The following is a 15,965-nucleotide window of genomic DNA, read 5'->3' as shown; positions in this document are numbered from 1 at the left end:
TATTTTTTGAGCTAAAAAAATCTGATTTTACAGGTTTTCCTGCAAGCATAAAACATTGATAATTTCTTCAACATTTCTAAGTAATTCAAGGTTCTAAATAGTAAAGCTATTTTGTTGGTAGTTTTTTAGATCATTTATATATGTAATAAGGAAATCCATGAAAAAATGGACAATATGAAAATTGTGCAACTATCAACATAATGAAAAATTCTGCTGAATCTTGCTTCTCTCCATTCCATCTCACTGTGATCTCATATTCTATCCCATCTCAACTTTTCACTGTAACTGCATTAAGGAAATGAAAGTCATAACTGTCAAAGTAGGTTAACAGCTATAAAACAGATTACTAAAAAAAATGGATAACTTTTTAAATATGAGCTTTTGCATAAGCGATTAATTTTGAGGCAATCAGCAAAAGCAGTTAACACCGACAGTTTACATTTTTTCTTTCTAAAATAGCTTAAAAACATATTAAGCATGAAATTTTCAAGTTGGGTGATAAAGAAAAATAACCAAGCCCTTAGTATTCTTATTTTTTAATCAAAAATTAGTTACACCAGTCTTGTATCTAGGATGCCATTTAACAAAGAAAGCAATAAAACTTGTAGCATCATCAATAAAAAATAATTTCTCCATCTCTATATCCTCTCAACAATTTTGCCTTCATATAACTCTTTCTGAGATTAATAACTTCCAAAACATTTGATTTTAAGAGAACATAAAAGTCAAAGGATACATGCTAAATAGTGGTTCAGAAATTCATGATCTGATGCTGGCATCGACTGAAGAAAGGTCTCTCTGTAAGACTCAAACCATGGAGTAGTAGCTAAAATTAACAATAAATAAACCAGTTAAAAGTCCTCAGTAGAATCAGTTTACAACAGACAAAATTTCAAGTCCATTTTCCTAAAAGATATGAAACATCATTTCTAGCAATACACAAGCATTTTTCACTTTTGCTTTAAGATGCATATGTGATGTATGTGTATAAGCCATACACACAAATATATTCATACATGGCAGTATATATATTTGCAAAAATAAAACTGACCTATTCCTAAACCTACCCAATGATCCCACAGCTTACTTATTAATGCTTTCAATATTACCTACATGAATAATCAGATTTTAGAACTAAAGTTTTGTATCCCTGCCACTAGTCATGTTGTCATAAGTAGCTCCTTTTCATAAATGGTATTATTTCCGAACAGTGGTTCTCAACCAAGAGTGATCGTGACCCCCAGGAAACATTTGGCAATGTCAGGAGATACTCTGAGCTGTCACAACTAGGGATAGGGAGGGGGTGCTACTGGCATCTAGGGAAATAGGTCAGGAATGATGGAATGATGCAGTACAGCCTACAATTAGAAGAACAAGACAGCACCCCCCGACCCCAGCAAAGAGTTATTTGTTCAGAATGTCAACAGTGGTGAGGCTGCCAAACCCTACTTTATAATTTGATTACTTGAGTATGATAGCAACTAAACCTCTTCAAATGGAATTTCAAAGCATACTTACCTTATAATCAAATACAAAGACGTGTGTTTTCACTTTTTGTATACATGTATATGATGTTGATTCTTAAAATTTCAAATCTCTCTTGCTCCATGCTATGCATTTTACATTAAAACTATTCGAATGTTAAAAATTTGAATTTAGTTAAACTTAGTCATTTCATTAGGTTTAAGCAGATTATCTAAATCACAGTTTTACTAAAAGGATACTCCATTCCTATTTACTTATGCTGACTATAAAACCTTGTGTACTTTTTTGTCTTATTCTTAGAATCACTGAAAACACAGCAAGTATATTTTCTGTTTACATTATAATACTACATTAAACGACTGGGAAGGTTGAAGAAAAAAAGCTATTCATTTTGACCGAATAACATATCCAACCTGGTGCCATATATACAAAAAAACTTTAATTGCAAAAATGCCTATGAGAATAACCCACATATTGTTTAGGAGGGCTATTACAAAAATCTCATGTTCATTGCTATAAAAGAGGAAAAAGATTCCCAGAAACAGTACAATATATATGAAAAGTGGCAAAAATCAGAGAATGAATGACAAGGATTAGTCTGTTAAAACAGGAAAGCAATTTTCTTACCAACCAGTAAATATATCTTCCCGCCAAATGAATCAAAATTAGTCTCTAACTTGAAAATTAGTATTAACTTTCATTTAATCCAATGCCAAGAAAATATAAAGATTAGGTAGTGAAAATTTTGGTTAAAGAAGAAGGAATCTCCACAGATGGGGGAAATGACTTTATCAGCTTTGATTATTTTTCTGTTTGTTGCTTCAATGATGCAACATTAACAAATTATTAACAAATTAACAAATAACAGTAAGTTGTAGACATATGTAGACAAACAAAATGTAGACATATGAAAAGGGGTTTGTTTCACGGTGGGCTGGGGAGTTCTGAATAAACAAATTAGGTCTTCGAAAACAGCTATCCTTTGCAACACTATCTGGAATAAAAGACTAGAAAACCTACATATCCATCGGGGGGGACATTAAATGGAGGCACTATGCAGCTTTAAGAGAAAGGGGAAAATCTCTATATATTACTATGAAGTGCTCCCAGAATACATTAAATGAAAAAAGACAACAGCAGAGAAGTATACATTTTTGTGAAAGGGAAGAAGATACAGAAAGCCACACATGTATTAGCTTATATTGTCAAAGAGAAATAACAGAAGGATAAATGCCACCAACAAATGCCATCATGTGTCAGAGAAAGAAGAAAGAACAGATAAGAAAGGGGAAGGGCCTGAACAGAAGGTAGACCTCTGCAAATGTACCTTGTTTCACAGTTTTGACTTTGGAACAATATAAATGTCTACATAACTAAAATTAAAAAGAAAAATAGCAAGTACACACATGCAGGAGTTCTTAAACGGAAATAATACTTTCTAAATACTGGTGCAAGAAAACACTCGGTACTCAACAAAGAATATAAGGAGCACAGGAAAATCTTCTAAATGTATATGGCAGAAGTGGGTTTTATCCTTCAGGTAGGTCACATTCAGGTTGATGAGGTAAGTTTTTCCCTCAGCCACATGTTTCCTTGAAGGGCTAGAAGTCTCCCTTTATTTTTCTTACATGTCAATAAGTCTAGGGCATCCTTCTTTTTTGCTTTTTCTAGTGACATTTTTGAAGAAAGTGGAAAAAAATAGTTTATTAATTTTTTTAATATTAACAAAAGACTAACATTTAGTGACAATTCTCTTCCCTTAAAAATTCTCTTGTACTTATTTTGGGATGAAATCGGTATTTTGCTCATACTCCTTTCCATCTCTACATGTTCTTTGGTTGGAATTGAAACAGCAACCATGTTATCCTATCAGTTCAAGTTTCTCTATGCAGAATGTACTTTTCCCTTGGTAAGAAGGGTAAGGAAGGCAGCTAAGAGCTGAAAAACAACATAATGCTCTATATCCTCCACTCACACTCATAAAATGCAGCCCTCTCTCTCTCCCCATTTCTTCTTTGTTCCCTTCTTAGTGCCAGTAGCTTCAGACACAGTTACTAGTGTTCCAATACATACCTAACAAGGGCTGCCGGCAGTGAGCTAGACCTAGAGCAACTCTGGTCCTCTTTCTACTGAAACCAAATACTATCACTAGAAATCCCAAACCTGCCAGTGAAAAAGACTGACTACCCTAAACATAAATGTCACCTGTAAATCACATATTTTCCCTTTCTAATCATTCACAGAAGTTGAAAGTACCAGAAAACCACCATTCAGACTAAACAAAATAGCACTAAGAAATATTACAAATTCCACACAATGTTGTCACTTAAGATTATAACTTTAGATAAACAGTAGTACCAAAACTTAGTATATTTCAGAATGAAACTATTCAAGTAAGGAAAAGAAATCAGATAATTAGATGCTGTATAATTATTTAATTCTTTAAAATACAGTTTCAAGGTCAAAAATACTTGACAACACAGTGATTATCAGAATATATGGTTTAATTCAGAGTATCTTAGACTACAAAAGCACCAACAAACTAAAACCAGAACTCATATAAAATTTATGAGCATTTTGCAAATCAAATAATCTTAAATAATATGAAGAGCTAAGAAATACTAACCTTGTATTTTAACAACAACCTTGAGAACTATCCTTGAAGAGAATATTTCTAATCAAGTGTTTTCAGAAAAATCAGCAAAAATCAAAGTATTCTAAAGAGATGAGAGTCATGATTACCTATGCCCAATTATTAAATTTCTCACACACCACAGGAGAAGACTTTTTAAACAGGTTGTCCTTTATTGAAACTATATTCCTTTTAACCCTCAGTATATCAGGAAAAATAGTCACTGCATTTACTATCTGGATCTAACTGACCCTTGATATTTTATTGTATTTTTAATTCAGTTTACAACTTATTTACAGAATTAAGAGTAAAACCATAACTAACTTTTTAATAAATTTTAGTAAAGCGAACTCAAATTGTATTCCATATATTCCCCATTTTAAAGATACATGCCTCAGTTAGGCAACGTTTTTTGAATGCAACTAACTGTTCATCAACTATCATGCACAAACCTAGAACACATCCATCATGTAAATACCAATTCCAGATTCAAACACATCTCTAACGACTTCTAGTTTATCATTACTTCTGGTTCTTCTTGCACTTGCATAGTCAAGGTGCAATATTTTGGAAAAATGTGATGGCTCATATTCGCTGAAAAGAAAAAGGTCATTCTATTTGCTCCATCACTGCAAAACATTTTCATTCTTTAGACTTCTAAACAGCAAACAGAACGATCAAGCTAATAAATTTTTTACTTCTACATCATCTAATTCTTTCAGATTACCTTCATACACATACCTGCTTTCAGCATTTGTCCACTTACAAACTGTATCAAGTAAATTTTGTTACACAAACTTATGATCATAAAAGATGAAAGAATACGGTCACATGTCCTTTAACAAAATGGGATGGTCTAGGTTATCATCTCAAAATATTGTGTGAAGTCTTTTCTGCTAAATTAGTGATTAGCTGGATGAAAATACTGTATTTTCTTTTTGTTCTCAGAAATACATTGTTCACTCATCAGTTCTTGAGCTTGAGGAAAATTGTCCTGGATATTGTCATCTGAAGACTCATAGACTGGGATTTCTGTATATGATCAATTTCACCATTGTCATCAGAGTCCAATAAAGTAGGTAGCCACTAGCCACATGTGGCTAGTGGGCACCTGAAATGTAGCTTGTCTGACTGAGGTGTGCTGTAGGTGTAAAATACACATAAGATTTCTAAGACAATATAAGAAAAAGAATAAAATTTTCCATTTATTACATTTGAAATGATAATTTTTGTGTGTGTATATATATATATAAAAACTGGAATTAAATTAAATATATTATTAAAATTAGTTTCACCAGTTTCTTTTTACATTTTTTTTTTTTCGGCCACAACGCGCAGCTTGTGGGATCTAGTTTGCCTACCAGGGATTGAACCTGGGTGCTCGGCAGTGAAAGCACAGAGTCCTAACCACTGGACCACCAGGGAATGCCCCCTTTTTACATTCATTATTGTAGCTACAGAACACTGAAAATAATGTAAATGGCTTACATATTTCTATTAGACAGTGTTAGTCTAAAATGCTATACGTCCGGCTTCCCAGATGGCGCAGTGGTTAAGAATCCACCTGACAATGCAGGGGACACGGGTTCAAGCCCTGGTCTGGGAAGATCCCACATGCCGCAGAGCAACTAAGCCCGTGCGCCACAACTACTAAGCCTGCACTCTAGAGCCTGCGAACCACAACTACTGAGCCAGCACACCACAACTACTGAAGCCCACGCACCTAGAGCCCGTGCTCCACAACAAGAGAAGCCACCGCAATAAGAAGCCCACACACTGCAACAAAGAGTAACCCCTGCTCGCCGCAACTAGAGAAAGCCCAAACGCAGCAACAAAGACTCAACACAGCCAAATATAAATAAATAAATAAGCAAATTTATATCTAAAAAAAAAAAAAGAGTAAACACAATAGGGACTTCCCTAGTGGTCCAGTGGATAAGAATCCGCCTTCCAATGCAGGGGATGCAGGTTCCATCCCTGGTTGCGGAACTAAGATACCACATGTCGTGGGGCAACTAAGCCCACGCAGCGCAACTACTGAGCCTGCACACCACAACAAAAGATCCTGCATGCTGCAACGAAGATCCCACGTGCTGCAACTAAGACCCAACGCAGCCAAATAATAAAATTTTAAAAAAAATTTTTAATTGCCTTAAAAAAAAAGTAAACACAATAGACAGTAGGTGATAGCATAGATAAAATTATCTCCGTTTTAGAAAAATGAGACAGAAATGCTAATAATAGCAGTAGCTGAATGGAAAAAAAGATAATAGGCAAGGAGTGGAGTGTAAACAATCTGGAACAGACCACCACAGGAAATAACTGTATATAATGAAGATTCTTTCAATTCCATCGTTGTGTCTTTCCAATTACTGTACTAAGGAACACTAGCTTTAATTGACCAATCTGATGAAGAAAACGTGGCACTGTTCAGCCAAGCTTATGAGGTAAATATCTAACATGTATTTCATAAATAGAATGCATGAAAAGTATGATGACTCACATTAATGGTAAAAACTAGAAGCGTATTTCTAGACAAACAGAGAATTAATCTTATTTACAATGGATAAAACCACTCTCATATCTCCAAAGAGAAGTATTCTGTTATAACAGAATCTTATTAAAATGAATTCAGTCCTTCATATCACATTCCCAGTCTTCAAGACCAACATAAAAATAAAGCTAAAGGGAGTTGCGTTAAGTAGCAGGGAAAGAACTTGAACAAACTGTTTTCTTCTGTAGTTTGTCCTAACCACTTGGAATTCTTTTTTAAAATCTGCCTAAGGAGTTCAGCTATAGTAATGCCTCCACCCACTTTTAAAAGCAAATGGCACTGAATCTTTCCTTATGTGGAGATGTTGGCAGGGACCTGAGAATGTAAGTAATATAATTAGATAAAATTTCTCACAACTAAATCATGACCACATTGTTCCTATAAACTATCTATACCAAACAACTTTAATAAACTATAAAAAAATAAATATGCCAATCCCTAATATACAGCCAACCAGACATCGGATTTGAGAATCTTTCTCTAAAGATAATTAAATGACCCCAAATAATTCATAGTGAGAAGGGACTTCCTTGGTGGTCCAGTGGTTAAGACTTCGAGCTTCCAATGCAGGGGGAGTGGGTTCAATCCCTGGTCACGGAACTGAGATCCCGCACTCTGCGCAGTGCGGCCAAAAAAAAAAAAGAACTGTGAGTAATAAAAACTGGGCAACTCTCAAGCCTATTCACAGCCTTACCACCCAATAAAGAAGTCCACAAGATGACAAACTTTTTTATGCCCAATCAGGGTTATAATACCTCAATTTGAAATAGAAAATAATGCCAAAGGCTCACCAGACATTTAAGGAAAGTTTCCAACATGAAAAAGAGAACAAAACAAACTGAAAAATAATACAAATGAAAGAAAAAGCATAGGATAGAAGAAAACTTAAAGACTTAAAAGAAGCCAACAACAATTTACTAATATCCTTTTCAGACATTCATTCCTCAAAAATTTTACCTTTCACACAACTTTTCTCAGGAAACCGCTGGAGATCCTTCACCAAATCAACAAAATACACCAAAAAAGATATGAATGAGAGGCTACAGAAAAGGGAAAGAAATCTCCAGAAAGGCAGCAGTGGAGCAGGCCTTGGAAAGCAACCACACCACGACTGAGTAGAACAGTGTTTTGAAACTTTTATTTCATTATCTCCCCCCATGAGCCTTTTTAGACATTTTTCTAATTGATCATTCTCCCCAAAGAATACTTAAAAATATTGTTAGATACTTAGATATACTGTGTATCCATTTACAGACTGCGGTCCTTTGGAGAGCCACAAACCATTATAATATCTAATATTTTTGTTCCCCAAGTACCGAATTTTCACCCCATTGAGGGATGGTATCATTCCCCATAGAGAATGCCTGGAGTAGAAAGAGCGAAGACTTCAGGAAGGAGATCTTAATAAATGGATTATCTCATAAATTAATCTGTCAAGGGGAAAATCTTACTGAGTGAGAGGCTATTAGAAGTCTGAGGGACTAGTAAAAAATAGAAAGAACTCTGGGCAAGTTGTTTTTAAAAAGGCAATTACTAAATACTGAAAAAAAAAAAAAAAACAAGAGCTGTATAAGAATGAACTGAAAGCCCAACATTCGGCTCAGCAGTGAAGAAGTGAATACTCAGTCACAGTACTGTAAACAGTGAGTATTAATCAAAAATTATAAAAACTGCATTAGGGAGATGGAGGAAGGGGAGTAATTAAGCTAAATCTTCATCAATTATAATGAGAAATCAATAAATAAAAATTTTAATTAAGCCATAAATAGCCATATAAAAATATTACTTAGAAACACGAAATGAATACCAGAGAAAAGAGTTGGTGGGGCAGGGGTGCAGAGAGCAGATCAACTGTTGCTTGTTCCTCTCAAGTCTTTTTAGCATTATGTCTCTGTGTATATATCATTCTGATACATTAAATTTTTTTTATGTTAAAGGTATATAAACTTTGGAGGTTAGGAAAATATTTTCAGTATAGAAAAAGATAATTTTTTAAAAATATGATAGTTAATCCTTCTCTGTGTGCCCCTCAGCACTTTGACATATTGGATATGCCATATCTCTATTACAACATATTGTCATCTTAAGATACTATAAATTCGAATGTATTATAATTATTGACCAGATATATGACTAATATATGAAGTTATATATAGCATCTCATTCATCTCTGATCTCAATGCAAAGCATACAGTAGGAAATCAATAAATATTTGTTGCATGTATAATAAAAATGTTAAAGTCCCTATAAAATAGAATCACAGGATTAAAGGCCTAGAAGAGGCCTTAAGACGTAATCTAGCTAATTCCTCTTGTTTTCAAAGAATAAAACTGATTCTGAATAAGTGACTTATTCAAGTTATCCAATTAACTACTGGATAACTCTGGCCCTTGATTCACTGCCCTTCACATCTCAACATGAATTTTCCATTGATGACAGAAATAGTTCAAATTCCACTGCTTTCTCCCAGAAATCTGCAAATTTTGCCTCATGTTGAAAACATGTTATGCCAGGAACTGCTTAAAATATGTATCCTGAAAATGGATTCTTTTGATTTACAAAGATAACCATAATCTTCTAAACTTAGTCTTATTAAGTTAACTTGCCTTGCTGGAATTAAAATGACAGAGAAAGAAGAAAAATTATAAACATTTAAACAAAATAAATCTACAAATACTTCTAACCATACAAGTGCAACCAACTAACTTCAGGATTTAAAACACGCCACTTAATTTCTCTTTGTATGTTTGGAAAAATCTTTAAATATGCAATTAGGAGGTGTTAAAGTAATAGATTATGAGTTATACTGATCTAAGATTATTTTATTAGGCTGCTAAAATATCCTAATTAGATGATGTACTTCTCTTTTTTTTTTGGCCGCACTATGCAGCATGCAGGATCTTGGATCGAACCTGTGCTCCCCTGCAGTGGAAGCGCACTGCCCTAACCACTGAACTGCCAGGGAACTCCCAGATGATGTACTTTTAATCTTTCCCCTCTAAAAATCTATCCCATGTCTCCCCATTAAGTCTTTTTCATACTGAAAAAGAGTCACACCAACCACTGCTAACTCACTTTACAGAGTATTACATAATTTTACCTACCAAGCCTATTATGAAAACATTTATCTTTCAAATCAGATTAAGATCAAATATTTATTTATATATTATAAACATTTCCTCCACTTAGCACTAAGCAAGATAAAAAATATAATAAACTTAATGCTTTTTATGTAATCACAGTATTACTTAATGTCACAAGAGAATAGTTTTTTATCTACTGTTAGTTCTTTCATTCAAGAAATATTTATTATGCTTATGATCTAGGCATTACTTTAGATACTAGGAATAAAATAAAGAGCCAAAGTTCCTGCCCTCAAGGAGCTTGTATTAACTTTACAATTAGAACTACAAAAAAAATTTTTCATTATGAAAAAGTAAAGTGAAATCACATAATTCATAGTTATTTGAATGGCTGCCTGCTTACTTGACTGTAACCTCCTTAAAAGCAAGGACTTTTTTTTTCAACATTGTATTTCCAGGCTCTAGCACTCAGCAAGCACTTAAGTGTTGAATGATTTCCAAGTTATAGAATTACCTTTTCTAATAAAAAGAAAACGTCATTTTAAAAATAATAATAAACCTTATTACATACCACTGATGTTGAGGTCGTAATCTCCTGCCGTAATCACATTTGCTACTAATCCTTCTGCTGGCTGACTGCCAGAAACAACATCATTCAAAAGCTTCCGAATGGCTCCAGGCTGAGGTGGTTGGGTGATAATGTTGCTTACTGCTATCTTCAAGTTTTTGATTACGTGAAGCTGATTATTGGGATCTCTCATATGAACTTAAAAAGAAAAAAGAGAAAAACTTGAAATTACTTCTGTACAAAGCATAACAGGCCAACTATTACAACAATAATAAACTGGGTTAATGGTTTATAGAGGATGCTCAATTTGGAAACCAGAAATTCCAAGTGGAACAGTCTTCGAGAATACAACCAACTTACAACATTCCATTATACACCAAAAGGGCAAGCTAAACAGTCTAACCTTCCTCTCCCACAATGCTACTGCTCACAACTACTCTACTCTAGGTCCTTTCCTTCCTCTTATGTTAGAGTTGCCAGGGACCAACTACCATCCATACCAAATGTCTAATTCTCACCTCACCCTAAGGCTGGTCCACGGCAGTGTGAGGTCTATGGTATCAACACTGAAAATAGGAAAAGGGAAGAAAGGGAATTAAATGCTGTCTGCAGGCTTCCTCTGCTTCTCCGATAGCGATGCCTCCATTCTCAGCCCCTATTCTAGTATCATAAAAATCAATGCCGCTCTGGTGCCGGATGTTGACAGTGAGGGGAGGCTGTGCGTGTGCTGGAACAGGAGGTATATGAGAACACTCTGTATTTTCTGTTCAGTCTTGCTGTGAACCTAAAACTGCTCTAACAAATAAAGTCTATGAAAAAGAAAGAAAGGAAAAAAAAAAAAAACAATGCCCAGATCCCTTCTCCTAACCCAATACCTCCTGCCTCCTCTCTGCCTTGGCTCAGTCTATGGGATTTATAACCAGTGGTTCAGGGCTTCAAGGCCAAGGAACAGGTTCTCAGGCAACTGTAGCAAGACAGTGTCCACGGTGCACAGAAGGAAATGTGAGCGTATTTTTTCTCATAAATATAATAAGACAAGATGATTAGTTGCCATGGTACTATAAGAAGCAGTCCACTGTACTGATTAAGGGCCCAACTTTTGGAGTCAGACTTTATTTGAAATTCCAACCCACCACTTATTAACTGGGTTACCCTAAACAACTTTTAATCTTTCCCATGCTCAATTTCTTCATCTATAACACATAAAGAAAGTAATGTACTTCACAAGGTTATTTGAAGGATTTAGGTGAGATATTCTTAGAAGACACAGTAAGTGTAAAGCACTCAGCACAAGCCTGACACATGACTGTACAGTTAAGATGGAGGCAGCACGTACAACATACTCTATTTGAAGTACATCATGGATCATATACAAATACGAGGCACTTTTTGGAAAACTGACTTTGGGTACCTACCCATTAAAAATTGACGTTATTTTCACCAATGGAAAACACTTTATACCAAACTTTTAAGCTCAAGCCCGCCTACATTTTAAATAAAGTTACATCTGTTAAAAACTGTCTTCCTAAATTTCCTGTGTGTTCTGTTGACTTCTAAATCTTTAATTAAAAGACATTAAACAAAAATCTTTTTAAAATACTACATGTGGCATGAATATGTGTACTTGTATTGCAAAACTAAATATATGTACAGAAAGTATACACGCAAATTCCATTATAATGATTACCTATGACGAAAGAAGGAAAGAAATGGGACTGAGGAAGGGTAAAAAGGTGAATTCAGCTCTATCTATAATGTTTCTTTTTAAAGGAAAGGAAAAGATACAAAGCAAATATGACAAGATTCATTGGCTCTAGGTAATGAGGACCTGGATGGTTCTTGTATTCTCTGCATCCGTCTGTAATTGTTTTCTAAATTATTTAAATAAACATATGCAGGCCTCTCTCCCTAATGAAACTTCTCAGCTGGTCTAACTATGAAACAGAGAGACCAAAAAACACAAAGATACTATGGTACATTTCTGATATTTTTAGAGTGTACTGTACAAGTAGTTTCCTTGAAGGGTTGATCCATAATTATCAAATAACATAAGTAGCCATGTATGTATTAAACCTCTTTCAAAATTTTAAATTGACTCTAGTATCCGGAAGTGTTAACACAAAAAGGTTATTCTAGTTGTGCCCTATATTCAGAACGGGTTAACCAGTTATTACGTTATTAGTTATTGGGTAATCTTACTAATAATCCAGAAATTAGTTATTATGTGTGGCAGCCAGACTCTGAAATGGCACCCAATGATCCCGGTTATTTCCTGGTATATACTCTGGTGGAGTCCCCTCCCACATCCCAGGACTGGTATGTGTGACCAATGGAACACAGCAAGAACAATGGTATACTACTTCTGAGATAAGGTTGTAAGAGTTCAGGGCTCCCCTGGTGGCACAGTGGTTAAGAATCCGCCTGCCAGTGCAGGGGACACGGGTTCGAGCCCTGGTCCGGGAGGATCCCATATGCTGCGGAGCAACTAAGCCCATGCGCCACAACTACAGAGCCTGCACTGTAGAGCCTGTAAGCCACAAGTACTGAGCCCATGTACCACAACTACTGAGCCCGCATGCCACAACTACTGAAGCCCACGTGCCTAGAGCCCGTGCTCCACAACAAGAGAAGCCACCGCAATGAGAAGCCCATGCACCGCAACGAAGAGTAGCCCCCACTCGACGCAACTAAAGAAAGTCCGCGTGCAGCAACGAAGACCCAACGCAGCCATAAATAAATAAATAAATTTATATATATATATATATATATTTTTTTTTTTTTTTTGCGGTACGCGGGCCTCTCACTGCTGTGGCCTCTCCCGTTGCGGAGCACAGGCTCCGGACGCACAGGCTCAGCGGCCATGGCTCACGGGCCCAGCCGCTCCGCGGCATGTGGGATCTTCCGGACCGGGGCACGAACCCGTGTCCCCTGCATCGGCAGGCGGACTCTCAACCACTGTGCCACCAGGGAAGCCCCAAAATTTATATTTTTAAAAAAAGGGTTCAGCCTCCATCTTGGGTTCTGATCACTCCCTCTGGGATAAGCTAATGTCATGGGGACACTCAGGGAACCTATGGAGAAGCCCACATGGCAGAGAATTGAGGTCTCAGGCCAGCATCCAGTGAGGAAGTGAGACTTGCCAACAACCATATGAGTGAGCTTGGAAGCGGATCCTCCAGCCCTAGATGACCACAGTCCCTGCTAACAGCTCCACTGTAACCTCAAGAGAGAACTGTCCAGCTAAGCCACTCCCAGATTCCTGAGAAACTGAGAGATAATAAATGCTTTTGTTTTAAGGTGCTAAGTTTGGGGGTAATTTGTTACACAACAATAGATAAGTAATATACTGGAATAGCACAAAACCATCTTAGTAAAGAGAAAGGCAAAAGCTAAGAATGACTGAGAAATGCTCTTAAATCACACACAAAAAATCCAAAGGTTCAGAATTAAATAATTATATTAAGGCTTCATTAAGATTATAATGTCACAAAAGGTGATGTTATGTATCATATAACATCTCAATTTCAGGGTGAAATTCAGCTCTATCATTACCTTACTTTTACAGACTACCATATAAATATAGTTTCTTGAATACTGTACTATGAAGCAACATTCCCCACTGTGCTGCCCATGGATTACCGGTTGCTCAAGATAGCTGTCTGAAAAATCAACTCCATGTTCAAATAAATTTGGGAAGTACTGGATTAAGTTTTTAAAAGGTCTCTTTACAGCAGGTGTTCCCAGAACTCTCCATATGCTGAATGACACTAATTCTCCCAAACACATGCTATATTAAGCAAACTTATTTGACCACAAAATTTTTCCAGGAAACATACAACTGGTGTACTACAGAACATATTTTGAAAAATAAAATAATGATATCTTTTGTTTTTATGTAGCACACACAAAACTTTACTGTACTAAAAAAAAATTTTTTTTAAACTCAATTGCTTATAAACCACACCAACTCCCCCAAAACTCCATACACTTGCTTAAGAAATCTGTGAGTGCCACATATTTACCATTAGATATGAAATCAAAAATTCCTTTCCTAGAATTCAAGATCCTTCCTTATCTAGGTATTTTCCCTTACTATCCTGTACTCAATAGGCACTTCTCCCACTGTTCCCCCCAACCATTGAATCATAATTTATACCTTTGCCCATACCATTCTAACCTCATCCCTGTCTTCAACAGGGAATGCCCACCCTCTTCTTTTCCACCAACCGTCGACCTATTAAAGTCCAACTCACTATACTCCTCCCTTAAATCTTTTGCAGTCTACACAAGGAAAGCAGAGTACTGATTTCAGCCTCTATTCACTGCACTGTCCAATACAGGAGGCACCAGCCACATGTGTCTACTGAGTACTTGAAACATATCTAGTCCAAACTGAGATGTAATATAAGTGTAAAATGCACACCAAGTTTCAAAGACTTAGCAATAACAAAAAATGCAAAATATCTCATTAAGATTTTTGTATATTTATTTTGTATATACATGTTGAAATGGCAACATTTTGGAAATACTGGGTTAAATAAGATATTACTTAAACTGCTTTCACCCATTTCTTTTCACCTTTTTAAATGTGACTACTAAATAAAAGTTATACATGTGATTCACATTATTTTACTACTGGACAGCACTGCTCCCTTGTGTGAATAGGTGATTTTAAATATTACCAGCAGATAAGACGACTTGATTAAGAACACCTTGTCTTGAATCAAATTGCCTGTTTTTAAATCTTTCCTACCTGTAAGACTGGACAAGTTAACATCTCTGGGCCTCAACGTCCTCAAATTTAAAATGGTATTAACGGTATCTACCTCATAGGACTCAAGGAGGACTCAAAGACAAATGCTACGTAAGTAGGTATAGGTGTTTGCATTATTATTCTTTATTAACAAAGCAGAAAAGAGCACACAGCTCAAAATCAAACGCACTGTTTTGTCTTTTAAGAATTTAAGAATGTAGCGCGCTTTATTGTTTTTATTGACTTAGGACAATACTGGAGGAGGTGAGATGGATGGCTAAAGTACATGCTGAAGAAAATCCAAGAGTTCCCAATCTTTGCTTTATTGGATAGCTCTCTCTCTCTCTCCTTTAAATACACAAGTGAGGGCTTCCCTGGTGGCGCAGTGGTTAAGAATCTGCCTGCCAATGCAAGGGGCACGGGTTCAAGCCCTGGCTCGGGAAGATCCCACATGCCGCGGAGCAACTAAGTCCGTGCGCCACAACCACTCAGCCCGCGCTCTAGAGCCCGTGAGCCACAACTACTTAACCCACGAGCCACAACTACTGAAGCCCGCACGCCTAGAGCCTGTGCTCTACAAGAGAAGCCACCGCAATGAGAAGCCGGCCCACTGCAATGAGAAGCCGGCGCACCGCAACGAAGAGTAGGCCCTGCTCGCCGCAACTAGAGAAGGCCCGTGCACAGCAACGAAGACCCGACACAGCCAAAAATAAATAAATAAATTTATTTTAAAAAAATAATAAATACAAAAGCAAACTTATACTGGAGATATTCTCCCAAAGAATACACGTGTGGCATGTAAATAAATAAATTTATGGCACAGCATTTTTTTGTGTGAAGTCATAACCAAAAACCATGGTCGTTGGCTTGACACAGCTTTATTATAGAAC

At 36.2% G+C, this 15,965-nt stretch overlaps 1 protein-coding gene across 5 annotated transcripts in view; it reads right to left on the bottom strand.

The window, feature by feature from the left end:
* TRAPPC8 (trafficking protein particle complex subunit 8) overlaps positions 1-15,965 on the bottom strand; it is a 91,131-nt gene that overhangs the window by 73,785 nt on the left and 1,381 nt on the right. For 3 of the 5 annotated variants that reach the window (XM_082853631.1, XM_082853636.1, XM_082853632.1), the window contains exons 2-3: positions 10,326-10,520; positions 737-826 (exon numbers count right to left, since the gene is read on the bottom strand). In XM_082853631.1, the coding sequence (XP_082709757.1) occupies positions 737-826; positions 10,326-10,520 (285 nt within the window). Of the gene's footprint in view, positions 1-736; positions 827-4,111; positions 10,154-10,325; positions 10,521-15,965 lie in introns of those variants that run through there. The other 2 variants (XM_082853634.1, XM_082853633.1) reach the window with 2 other exon arrangements.

This window comes from Leucopleurus acutus, assembly GCF_964270905.1.
Source record: "Leucopleurus acutus genome assembly, chromosome: 13".
In the NCBI taxonomy this organism is placed as follows: domain Eukaryota; kingdom Metazoa; phylum Chordata; class Mammalia; order Artiodactyla; family Delphinidae; genus Leucopleurus; species Leucopleurus acutus.
This window is presented reverse-complemented; position numbering and strand designations above follow the sequence as displayed.